Consider the following 12,778-nt stretch of genomic DNA (forward strand, 5'->3'; position numbering starts at 1 on the left):
ATTGAAAGAAAAGGTGGACGAGGCAGAAAAGAACAATGATGAAGAGGGCTTGAAAGTGCTTGTTCAAGAGATTAAGGAAAAGTTTTCAGAGGTAGACAGATACTCTCCGATACGAAAAGCCTTTGTCGCGTTGCATGGTGAATTGAATAAACTCAAGAGACGAATTGAAGGAGATCACAGTTGATCATAGGGTGGACTCGTCTCCGTGAGACAAAGAAGAAATACAGATTTTAGAATTTAGACATACTGCTGCTTCTGTGAGCGCTGCGTAGGTGGACACGATTTCACACCGCACCTCTTGCCACAGCCGCAGTATTCCAGAATGTAAGTGCGAATTCGATGGCTATGCCAGTGTCGAATCCCTGAAGGTACTGAAAGTATGTTAACCACCCCCTGCTCTGCTTCTGGAACAACCTCATAGTAAGGACAAGCGTATCTTGTAACCTAAGATTATCTTCGAGTGTGCTTAAGACAAACACATTGCCATCAGAACCCCTTATTACACATTGCGCTGAAGGCCCATTAGGGACTGTGATAGATATATCAGGAGTATACTTCTCATTCATGACCACTCTACGCTGTTTGTTACTCTTTATCTCATAATTTGATTTTTTAAGAGTCAGTGTAGCACTTTCCCAATTGTTACGTTCCCCAACCGAAAGCAGAACGTCAAATAATCCTTGCCCTGCAGAAAAATAATTCTCAATCTGTTCTTGCATAACAGGATCACAAGTTATTTTGTTTGGCTCATTTGCAAAAACCTTGACTAGCTTGCCCTTTCGACTTCTCTCATCCATTGGAACGCATTCAATGGCAATCCATGCATCAACATCATCTGCCGTAATTGTATATTCAGGTTGAGCTGCCCCCTCAATGTACTGCACAGTGCCATCTTGTAAGTGACGAACCCACTGAAAAACACAAAGAGAAGTGCCATTGACAGAAATTCCACATGCTTGTAATGTGTTCATGGTTGTGTTGAATTTTCTGCCGCTCCTGCGCGTTGAGACTTTGACTGGCCGTGGTATACGTCGAACAAATTTTCAAGGACTGTGTTGAATGGTATGGTTGCGTACAACTCTTATGTGCATTGAACCGTCGTTTACATGTTGTTTTCTTTTCATCGCTGAGCCATTGGAATGGTCAAATATTGCTACCTTAATTAACATACCAATTTTTTTCAAAAGCAAAAGCGTTGGGGTTGAAAGAAATTTAGTTATGCATGTTTAATCATCAAAACAACAAAGCCAATGTTGATCATGAAAATGTTGAAGAAAGTCCATGACAGATCTCAGAAGATCATTTAAATTTTGGTAAGGGAATCTACACAGGGCAGAGACACGAGCTATCACTATAGCTATAGTTGCTCCAAGTTTCTAGTCCTTCATAGGCTTGGGATCGCTGGTAACTTTGGGCAAATTGATCAAGATCTCAAGTTGAAGAAAAGAAGACATTGTCTGTCCATAGTACATTTGGAGTCAAAGAGATTATTGATAAAGGGACGTGGATTTGTCCTATAGCGAATCATGAACTAGTTGCAGAGTGGCACCTCTGGTAGCAGCATACATCACTACAAATATCTTCATGTAATTATTACATAAAGTTGAAGTGGACTATTTTTTTCTTTCAAGAAAGTGGCAAGATCAGAGGGTTGTGTTATAATTGTGAAGTTTTGATAGCCATCATTTAGTGAAGGAGTATTTGAAGGATCCAAGAAAGTTTGTAGTTGCTACTGCCCCAGTTGTGGAAATGTATTTAAAAATCATTATAGTTTCTGTCTACATATATATGCATTGATTCCTTGATTCATTTGCTGCACATTTACAAAGGATTTTTCTATGTCTTTGTACTGTGAGTGGGTGTTACTTTTACTCATTGGGTCATAGTTGTAATCAATTTTTTAAAGGGGTGTAATTTTGACAATGGAGAATATGCCTCGAATTACTGAAATATTAGAGTTCTTAAAAAATCTAATACATTCCTCTGATCATGGTACAGTAAGAATAAGCAAAGCTTCTCTGGTTGACATTAGAACCTATTTGTATAATGTACAAGAGAATATTGAGTTTTTGCAGCTTGAGACAAAGCTACAGCAGGAAGAATTACAGCAATGGAGTCATCATTCTGAACCTGTTTCTGTTCACAGGATTGAAACAAACTCCCATAAATAGCAAGACAATAATGTTACAGTTCATTCAGATAAAACAACAGTTGTACATGCAGATGCAGAAACTCAGTCTGCACTTCCCAAGCCCATCATCAAACATTGGGAACAACTTGTCCACAACAAGCACAGAACTGGTCTTGGACATGACAAGGACTTGTCCTCTCATATTCCAGACTACTCAAAGCCCATTCAGTTTCAGAATGCTGGATTCATTCATGATAGTTCAGCTGCTCCTCATGACAGTTCATATCGAGCTGTTCCAGATTCTGCCCCTCTTCCACAACAACAACAACAACAACAGATCGTGAAATGCCAACACTGTGACCGAGTTGGCCATTTGAAAGATCACTGTTTTGATCTTCATCCATGTAAGCACTGTCATAAAACCAGTCATTCTTCACACAGATGCTTAAGAAACAAACGTCCTACAAGAATAAAGATTCATCTTGGATGGATCGCTTCTTGGCAATGGGCATCAACAGCCAAGAAGATATTCCAAACACATGTCAGAACTTGCTCTAGAGTATTGAACAGTCTTGCAGTTGAGTTTTCTCCATCATCTCACCTTGTATCTAACAGGGGGGGAAATGATGGTCATCTACAAGCTTCAAAGTCACATCAAGCGAGCCTGAGCCACAACCTGCCACACCAGTTTCAGAGTTGTAGCCAGAGACAAAGATGCCCATAAACATGCCTTCAGTTAGCAATCTGGGACACTTCCTCTAGCAAAAGACTTTAGCTTCTTGCCAGTTTCGGAAGAATTCCAGGAACACAATTAAGAACACTTCCTCTAGCAGAAGACACCAGCTTCTTGCCAGATTTAGAAGAGTTCTAGGAATTGCATTAAGCATTCTAGAGTTGTTGGTCATCCTTAAACCATCACAGGTTGAGACTTCCATTTTGAGGTTGAAGTTCTCCCTTTTATACGGGTGAGACCTCCCTTTCATGGTTGAAGGTTTCCCTCTTCAAAACAATAGGATCACTTCCTCTAGTAGAATACTTCAGTTTCTTGCTAGTTTTGGAAGAGTTCCAGGAACTGCACTAAGCGTTCTAGTGTTGGTGGTCATCCTTAAACCACCTCCCTTTATACCAACATTTCAGAGAGCACATTTAGCCTAGTGCTGCCATGCATTTTTTCACATTTTGTATTACAGATCTCTTCTTGCACTCATACATAACCCTTCGGATTAAGGGGGGGAATGTTGGACACCTAATCCTCAATGGGTTAGTGTGGAAGCTGAATAGACAAAGTAGTCCAAGAGACCTTGGGATGTGAAACCCAACGGTCACATATTGTACTATAAATGTAAATCATTTGTTAATAAAAATTGTACTCTCATGATTTATCTTTCATATTGTTCTTACTACCCATGTGTGTTTAACAATACGGTTGCCATTGGATGAGTATCAGCTTGATTACCATTTATGAGACTATGAAGAGGAATCTTAGGCATGTCAGTTGATGGCCATTCAAGGATTTGGAGCTCTGAGCGACGACATTGCTAGTGCCTACAATTTCACAGATTTTCATCGTGGATACAATAGAAGGAACTGAGATTCTGCATGGGGACATGTAGTTGCTTCGGTCGGGGGGAGATGTTGGGTGTGGTTTTTTTACCTATTTTCTGCATATTCTTTCCACAATTTTGACCTTTTTGTCCTCTAGGCCTACGATTTTACATGATAAAATTCCCCGTTTTCTCACATTTTTAACCTATTCTACTGTAATATTACTTTGTTGTATTTTCCTGAATAATACAAGGCTTTATTCCTTTTTGTGGCTAACTGGTAGAGTATTGAAGAAGTATTCTTGTAGCTCTGGCCCAGAAAATATATGAGAAATAGACACAAACCCAAGAATAACAAGATCTGAATAGATAGAAATGATTCACTTTATTGATCAAACCCTTAAGGTAGGGTAACACCATACATTCACTCCTTAAGGAAGGAGAACACTCCACAAGCCATATGTTTGTTCATACAATAATCCTTCACTCTACTCCTTGACATGGAGTCTCTAGCCTCTATATAGGCCTCATACATACAATACCATGGGTCATTACCATGGTTCCCTCATACCATCAACTAATACCATGGGCCCATTACATTATTATTAACTACTTGTGGTCCCTTACATGATACGGGTTAACCACCTTATTTATTACTATGGCCCATCCCATTATTACATTATTACCTTGGATACCTCCCTTGGTACCCCATATTATCCCCCCTAGGTATATAACACTCCACCCCCCTTAGCATGTTTCGTCCCCGAAACATGGGAAGAACACAAATAATAAGATCTACTCAAAGTATTTTTGGAATCTCTTCTTTTCAGGTGATGGCTCGTGAGAAAAATGCTATGAAGCAAATAGGCAGTGCATATTAACTGCATAAAAGGGTAGAACGGTTTGCTGTTACACCCTGGATGTTGTTACATGTTTCTATTACACATTGGATGCTGTTACAAGTTGTTGTTATGCATTGGATGGTGTTACATGATGTTGTTACACCACGCAGTGATATAAGAATATGTCGTCACACCAAAAGTGTTGTCGCCAGTGATGTTGCGTCATCCCGAATCACCATTCACTCGATGTTGTTACGCTGAAGCTGGAAAATGTGGGTCCTATTCCACATAACAACTGTCAAAAATAGGAATTCTTATCTTTTTGAAGCAACAAGACTCAAGCAGTTGCAATCATAACTATTTATATTTGTATTTAGCAATAGGTTGTAACTATTATTTTTGATCAGCATGAGAATCATGAGATTCTCATGATTGATCTGTTTCTAATTTTGAGTTGTAATAACTATAAAAGACTTGATTTTTCATGTACAAGGATACGACATATAGAAGAGTACTGTTACTCTTCTTCTATAATTCTGAGTTTATTTTTAATATCAATTAGCACGGTGATGTTGTTACTGTTCTTCAATTGATTCATTAATCACTTTTTTGTTATTCATGCACCCTGCTGAGGAGGAAGGACCTCCTCTTTGGAAGGGATTGCAATGATACACGTAGTGTACATTCTAGTTTAGTTAATTGATTTATGGTTTCTCGCTATTGTTGTACAAATCGTGGATTAGATTCGCTGCTGTTTCTATTTATATTATGATGTTACATTGAGTTAATCAATAGAATGGTAGTAACCAGCTGAAGTAGATATCAGTTCCTGTGTGGCGTTCCTTTACTTTGATAGCTACGAGTTGTGATTTAATTTTGTAGAGTGTTTTTATGTCTACACGCATGGTTTGATTCAACAATTTAGATTAGTGACATCTTTTACAATTTTCTGCATTTTCTTATTCTTGGCTGGAGTGTATTGGCATAGGTAGTGTGAACTCCATTGAAATAGCAAGACCTACCCTGGGTTGACAATTAATGTTGCGGTCTCACTCAATTAATATTGATTAAAACAACACTACAATACCATTCAACTCAAATACACAAGATCTCACCTAATGATAAACTCTTCTCTTGGTCCCTATAGCCAATTGCACCAACCAATATTCTGCATGCACTTATACTTAAGAAACACTTATCCACTAGATCAAGACTGATATAACTATAATTAGATCCAAGATCGATCAAAATGTAAAAAACTTGATCATGAAGCTTACCTTCCATCTCAATAATGTATTCATTAGGATCTACCTACCTGTTATCCATTGTTGCATAAATCTGAGTAATACTTTGACCAACATATCCAACTATTTGTTCCTCTTGAGCACTGTAAATATGAGGCCTTCCACCTTGGTGCGATGGGAACTCACTCCTATGATGCTCTCCACCATAAGTTGAACACCTCAAATTATTTCTATCATTTCCCTTTTTCTTCTCCACACGCTGAGACTCATGTCCTCTCTCAGTTTCATTGAGCTGCTTATAAGGCACAATATTCTCCTTGTCACTTACATCCTTAGGACCTCCTCACCTCTGAGGCCATTTTCATTTAGTCTTCTCATTACCTTTCCAATCCCATTGAAGCTCAAACTTGCGCGTTGAATTCTCATAATAATTCTTTTGCTTCCCGATGACTTCCTACAATGACCAAGGCTCATCATACTCAATGTGATCTTTAAATGCTAATTGCAATCCACTAATGAGCCTTTGGACCTTTTTCCTCTCATCCTTGAGGTAGGGCACATATATCAACAACTTTAGAAACTTGGTCATGTACTCTTCGTCTATCATGGAACCCATCTTAAGCTCATAGAATTCCTTGGCTTTCCTATCATAATATCTCTTAGACTAGTACTTCTTCCTAAAGGGTCTTTTAAACTCATGCTAACTCAACTCCTCTTCCCTGATGCCTTTAAATTGCTTAACATATTCCCACCAGATATCTTCTTTCCCGTTAAAACTAAAGCTCATTATCTTGGCTTTCATATTCTCTGAATAATCATGTAATCTGAAGAAATTCTTCATCCCAAGCAGCCATGCTTTTACATATTCTGACTTCTTCACATCCCCATCAAAAGTAGGAGGATTGTATTTCTTGAACTCATCTAGCAAGTACACCCTCTCACTCCTCCTGTAAGGATGATGGTAGTAATGATGATGATATCTCTCAAAACTAGATCTAGAATAAAATCCATGAGTGCTAGACCGTTTGTTAGATGCATCCAAATATTTGCCACCTCTGATTGTATCATCTTTGTCAAACATGTTCCTTGTTCATGACCTACTACCATATGCCCCATTAGTCTTTTCCTCCTATTGATGACGAATCCTTAGCTGTCCCTATTTCTATAAATATGAAAGGCTTTGAAGAATCACTACATTAACTTCTGCTTCCTTTTCTTAATCTCTTGTAAGTATTTCCCGTGCCTCAATCAACTTTTTATTGTATACCTTGTAATGTCTAATTTTTCCTTCAAACTTCTAAGTGTATTTGCTAGATCAGGAGAATACTCTTCTCCTTGCTTCCTAACTAACCTTTCCCATTCCATAGAATTCACATCAGGCTTGTAAGGGGAGTCATGTGAATTGTAGTCCACCATTATGCTCTTCATCTCTCATCTTCTCTCTCCTACAAACATACCATGTTAGAAAAACCAATAGAAGACATAATCAAATGATACCCTAATGTATCTCTAGGGAGGTTATACATCTGCACAAGTCTCTCTCTCTCTCTCTCTCTCTCTCTCTCTCTCTCTCTCTCTCTCTATATATATATATATATATATATATATATATAGATATATATATATATATATATATATATATATATATATATATATATATATCTATATATATATATATATATATATATATATATATATATATATATATATAATGACATCAACATATCAACATCATGCAAGAAAACACAAAACTGTAATAATAATTGCATGCATGATAACCATAACCATCACAATGCATGCATAAAAATATGCATGTTATTCCACCCAATCTAAGTATTTAAACCTCGAAGCTTTGATACCACCCTATAACGCCTCCTCCCACATTTGCCTACTTTTGCAGGCTCTCTGGGGTAAACATGAGTTGAGTATCACTATGATATGACCCAACCTCCAAGTTATAGTTATGGAAGTGGGGCTGACAAAATGAAAAGTTTCTGATACCTCTTAGGAGCACCAAATCACCCATAATTCAGTCCACAACCTCTAATGTTAAGATCCTAATATGGAACTAATTTTACACAAGCCTAACACCCCAAATGCACCCTTGACACATTGTGCATGCAGTTATGAGGCTCCAATTGCATCCATAAGCCTACCTGCATGTGGTTACGACCAAATTCCCTAGTTTTGTGCATGTAGTGGCGAGATCTATACCACTATTTCAAGATAACCTCCATACCACTACCCATAACTACCCATGACTTTCTAGAAACATAACTAAGATGATAACAATGCCAACCATTCAAAACTTAAGCGAGATCTTGACCTAGACATGACCAATGCATGATAGAAATTTCAAAAAACATATGATAAACATAGAAGCTATAGACCATGAATGCATATCTTATCATAAAATTCTAAACTTCATTTGAGAATCATCAAGAAGGATCTATGCCCTCTCAATCTAGCCGCAAAAACACTTGTTAGCCCATGCATTCATCAACCATTTAATAACTTGTCAAATCATGAAAGAGATCCATAGTAAGAGCACATCATATAACTGTGCATATAACCAGAATAAAATCCATGACAAACATCCATAAAATCAATGTAATAACCAGTGCATGTGTTCATAAATCACAATAGGAAAAAATAACTCATTAACATATGCAAAATCCCACCAAGTTAGTGACTTCCACATACCACCTGCTCATAGATTGGCTAAACCAAAATCTCACTTTCAACCAATTATCCCCACACCATATTCCAAGCATGAACGTGGGATAATTTGGTTTAAGCCAAAATAGAACCAATTAGGGCTTCTAGAGGCCAAACCACCTCAACCCTCAACCACAGTGATCTCACTTATACGATCCAAAAATCAATAACATTGACCATATCAGTCTCTTCCCAAGTTTTCTAGGGCTCTAGGGGCTACTGAATCAACCCACAACCTCTAGAGAATCCAAGTCGTTATAGGGCTCCAGAGATCTACCATCTCAACCCACAGTCTCCAGGGAACCCAAGCTATTTGAAAGCTCCAGAGAATTTGTCTCAACCCATAGCAATATGGAACGTAAGAACCAATCAGAAAACCAAATGGGGAACCCACTACACCATGGCTATCCTAGAAATGTCAAGGCAAGGTTGAAACCACTATTTCTCCAGGAAAATCTCCATGTCAATGAAAATAAATGACCAAGGAACCACATGCATATACCATGTATCCAAAAACCAATAAGTAAATCACACATGCAACTTGTTACCTACAAAGCATCCCCGTTGTAGCCGCTGATCCAACATTCTCTTCCACTGCCCACTAATTCCTTGCTTTCCCTTGCTTGCTTTCTCCAAGTCCAAGTGAATACTAGAATGCTCTAAGTGTGCAATAGTGTAAGAGAGAAAAGCTAAAACTAACAAAAATTGAACTGAGAAAAGCTAGCAACTATTTTTCTAATGGCTTTTTATTATTGATGTCTCCCTTTTCTTTCATTTTTCTTCATTTTTCCTCTAATTTCCCTTGCATGAAAATTTGTGTCTCTTCACCTTCCTTTTCTCCTATTTTCCTTTATTTTCATAATTAGATGCCAATTATTTCCTCTTTCCCTTTGTCAATCCCTTTTCCAATTTCCATATCCATTAATAAATAAGTGACGCCCAATATAATGTTAACCCATCATTCAACTTGGAATATGTGTCCCATGACCTTGGTCTTATTTTATTTACATGGAAAATCAACTACGGGTTGTTACATAACCAATGAGGGCCTGTAAAAATATAGCTTAAATTAGAAAACACTAAAACTAGACTAAAAATAAAATCAAAATGAAAAAAAGAGAGGATGAAAATAAGCATACAAAATTTACCTTTAAGGATTTTGTTAAGATTTACCTTAGAGATATTGATTTCCTCCACATTCATTTTTTAAGAAGAAACTTCTTTTCATAGTTAAGATCAAATAACAAGGAGAAGCTACAATTCTATCAAAGTTCATATGCCTATGATTGTCTAATTTATTAAACCTAAACTAAGGCGAGCATTAAGACTATGGAAAATACTTACCCGGAAAGAAGTGGTTTCATGTTCAAGCTAAAAACAATTAATATGAATCATAAGAAATATCAAATTTGTGCTAAAAATATTAATGCTATGATGAAAGCAATGAAATTTTGGTAGAACATTCTTCGCTTTGTATTGTAGTTGTGATTATCCTCTTGGCCACTTCTAATTTAAATCATGTTCTTTGTATGTGCAGGATGGATGAAAGCACTTTGATTTTTTTTCAGCCCCAAGATTTTCATGAAATATCCTTGAAGGATGCCAAAGCCCCTATGTGGCATTTTTAATTAATATGGAGAGAAATCAAGAACTTTATATTGTGGGCCTTTTGGAATGGAGTGATATATATAACCAAAACTATGGAAGAAACCCAAATTACCTCAACATCATTGTTGGTGGATAGGAGATGGGGAATGGAGAGGATCCACATAAAAACTTTAGTGGATGACCATGCCACCCTGAAATGGAAATCCCAGAAGAAACAGGTAGAGCTGCTTTGCGATTTTGCTCGGGTCACACGTACCCGGGATTAGGTGGTAGAATAAAGTGATGGTTAAGGACACTTGTAAGGTGTAAAAAAATGATAACATGGAGGAAATGAGCCTGTTGGTGAGCACCAGTATTGCAGCAATAATGCTGCAACTCCCAGGCTGCCTACTTTACTCTTATCAACCCTGTAGTTTGTAACAAGCTTGGAAGCATGGGTGTTGTATGCACAAGTACTATTTCTTACTGCAGGTTGTCACTTGGTCAGCCAGCGCAAGATCACTAGGAGCTCAAGCCAACTTCTATGGATTCAAAAATAAGCTCTATATGTGTTCAAAGGAGAGAAATATTACTCTACAGATGCTACTCTAACTGCAGAAAGGAGAAAGACTGAAATGTAAAGCAAACCTAGTAAACCCTAATTAACCAACTAATTCTACTTTTGCAGAAAGCATTATGAAAACCATGAAAGGAATGATATTACCTACTCAAAGAAGTAAACAACATCTAACTATGCTATTTTTGGAAGCAAATAAGCAAAGAACATATTTTTTGATTTTTATGTATTTTTATGTGAAGTTGACATATATGTAATTTATTGTGTGTGAATGTGGCAGCAAATAGGTGGCGTTGGAGGGCAGTTTTGGTACTTGAGAGGATGTAGGATGCTGTGGATGGGTCCTAGGAGGCCTCAGGTGGCCTTCTGGAGGCTTTTCCCACACTCGGCCTTCAAAATAAAGCCTACAGGAAAATCTACACGAGGATACAGGAAATCTACAAGAGGAAAAACATTGTTCTACAGGAGGCCTACAGGAGGAGGCCAAGAGCAGTTTTCACTATTTTGAGGGTGTGAGAGGGGGTGAAAAAGGTGGATGAAGGTTCGAATTAGGTGTTAGGCCACCTATGGTCTACTGTGAACCACCAAGAGAGAGAAAGATGATTGGATTTGCTCAAGGAGAGAGGAAGAAGTTCTATGGAAAATGTAGGAAACTAAGGTAGAATTGAAGTGAGATTTGGGTGACCTATAGGGCATGGATCAGAAGGAGAATGTGATGGATGATAGGCTTACCTACTGCTAGAAGAGATATGATGCAAAAGAATTGACATTCAACCAATAGGATCAAACAAGCAATGAAATGAGTGCATATAGAAAAACAGAGTTTTTCATCAAACTAGTCTAAACTATGATCTATAAAAGGAAATGCTGAGAAATACTGTAGGAAAGGAAAGCATGAAAGAATACTATTGAAAATCAGGAAGTAAGCACGATGAGGAAGATCCAAAGTGAAGCAAGACTGGACTATTAACCTTCTAAAAAGCTGCAAACACTAGAAGTCCTATGAAGGAGGAAAATATGTGTTTTTGGGGCAGCAAGAGGGTGTTTGCCTCAAATCATGGTCCCAAAGGGAGGAAGAGAGGCCAAGGAACTATTGATAGCCTTTTGAATCTTTGTTTATCATTGTTTAACCTACTACAAAAAGCACAAATGGAAGCCAACTACTACATCATCAAAAGCAACCTATTCTTAACCATAAAGAAATACATCTAACATCAACCTAATCTATAACTGAAATAAAATATACAAATACAAGTAAATAGGAGCTTGGATGCTTGGATTGGGCTCTAACCCAAGAGCTTTATCCCTCTGAGGTAACTCAGTGCTAGCCCAAAAAGGATTCCATCTTTATTTTCAAAACAATAGCAAGATTACATGAAACTGTCACAAAATAATAAGCTCGAAGTTGAGCAGAGTTTACATAAGCAAAAATCCAACAAAAATCCGACAAAAATCCGACCCTAGTGAGGCTTGGCTCCCAAAATAAAGATAATCATTAGTCATCCTTCACTTGCTCGGTTGCCTCCTAGTGCATGATCCGACTGCTTGTACTCCGAGTTGAATGAAGGAGAATTCAAAGTGAGGAGTAATAAATGAGGGGAATTCCATCCTATAAGTCCTCTCCTCTATCCACTTCGAGTCATTGCTACCATTTGTCGACTGGATCCTTGACTTTGACTTCAAAAATCATCAATCATCTGCATTAAATACACATTAGACCACATGGCAGAATAACTAACTCAACTCACTCTATAAGCATCAATATAGTAAGAAAATCATGTAATAAGCTAAGAGAATGGTTGGTTTGAGTAGGTTGGGAGTTAAAATGAGCCCATATAATTACCCGTTTATGAGGCTTATCGTCACCCCCCTACTGAAAGTGTTGCTCATCCTCTGAGCAACTTAGTCCATATCCTCATATTTTATGGCCCTGGTGGCCTCCCTAGCATCCCAAGCTTCTGATGCAATTCGCTCTTTCTTGTCATAGAATCCGACCTTCCTGTCTGTCTCTTCCCACTGCTCCTCCTCTTCTTCTTCTCTTTTGGCTTCCAACATGCCTAATAGCAGTGGGGGACTCAGTTTGAGGCCAATCTAGTTGACCTTCAGCCTCTGCATGGAGCGCTTGTACATTGACA

At 37.9% G+C, this 12,778-nt stretch overlaps 1 protein-coding gene across 1 annotated transcript; it reads right to left on the reverse strand.

Moving 5' to 3' along the window:
- Positions 1–284: 284 nt before the first annotated feature.
- On the reverse strand, positions 285–971 carry LOC149183725 (uncharacterized). Its single transcript, XM_089415045.1, has one exon. It carries the CDS (start codon positions 969–971, stop codon positions 285–287), a length of 687 nt encoding a protein of 228 aa, XP_089271171.1.
- Positions 972–12,778: the final 11,807 nt, after the last annotated feature.

Source organism: Pinus tabuliformis, chromosome 3_2 (assembly GCF_031772625.1).
Source record: "Pinus tabuliformis cultivar Carrire ecotype Pingquan chromosome 3_2, CPIR1, whole genome shotgun sequence".
Classification (NCBI taxonomy): Eukaryota; Viridiplantae; Streptophyta; class Pinopsida; order Pinales; family Pinaceae; genus Pinus; species Pinus tabuliformis.

Bases quoted from the DNA above. Each gene is read 5' to 3' on its own strand.
- LOC149183725 (XM_089415045.1), bottom strand. From the start codon at position 971: ATGAACACATTACAAGCATGTGGAATTTCTGTCAATGGCACTTCTCTT.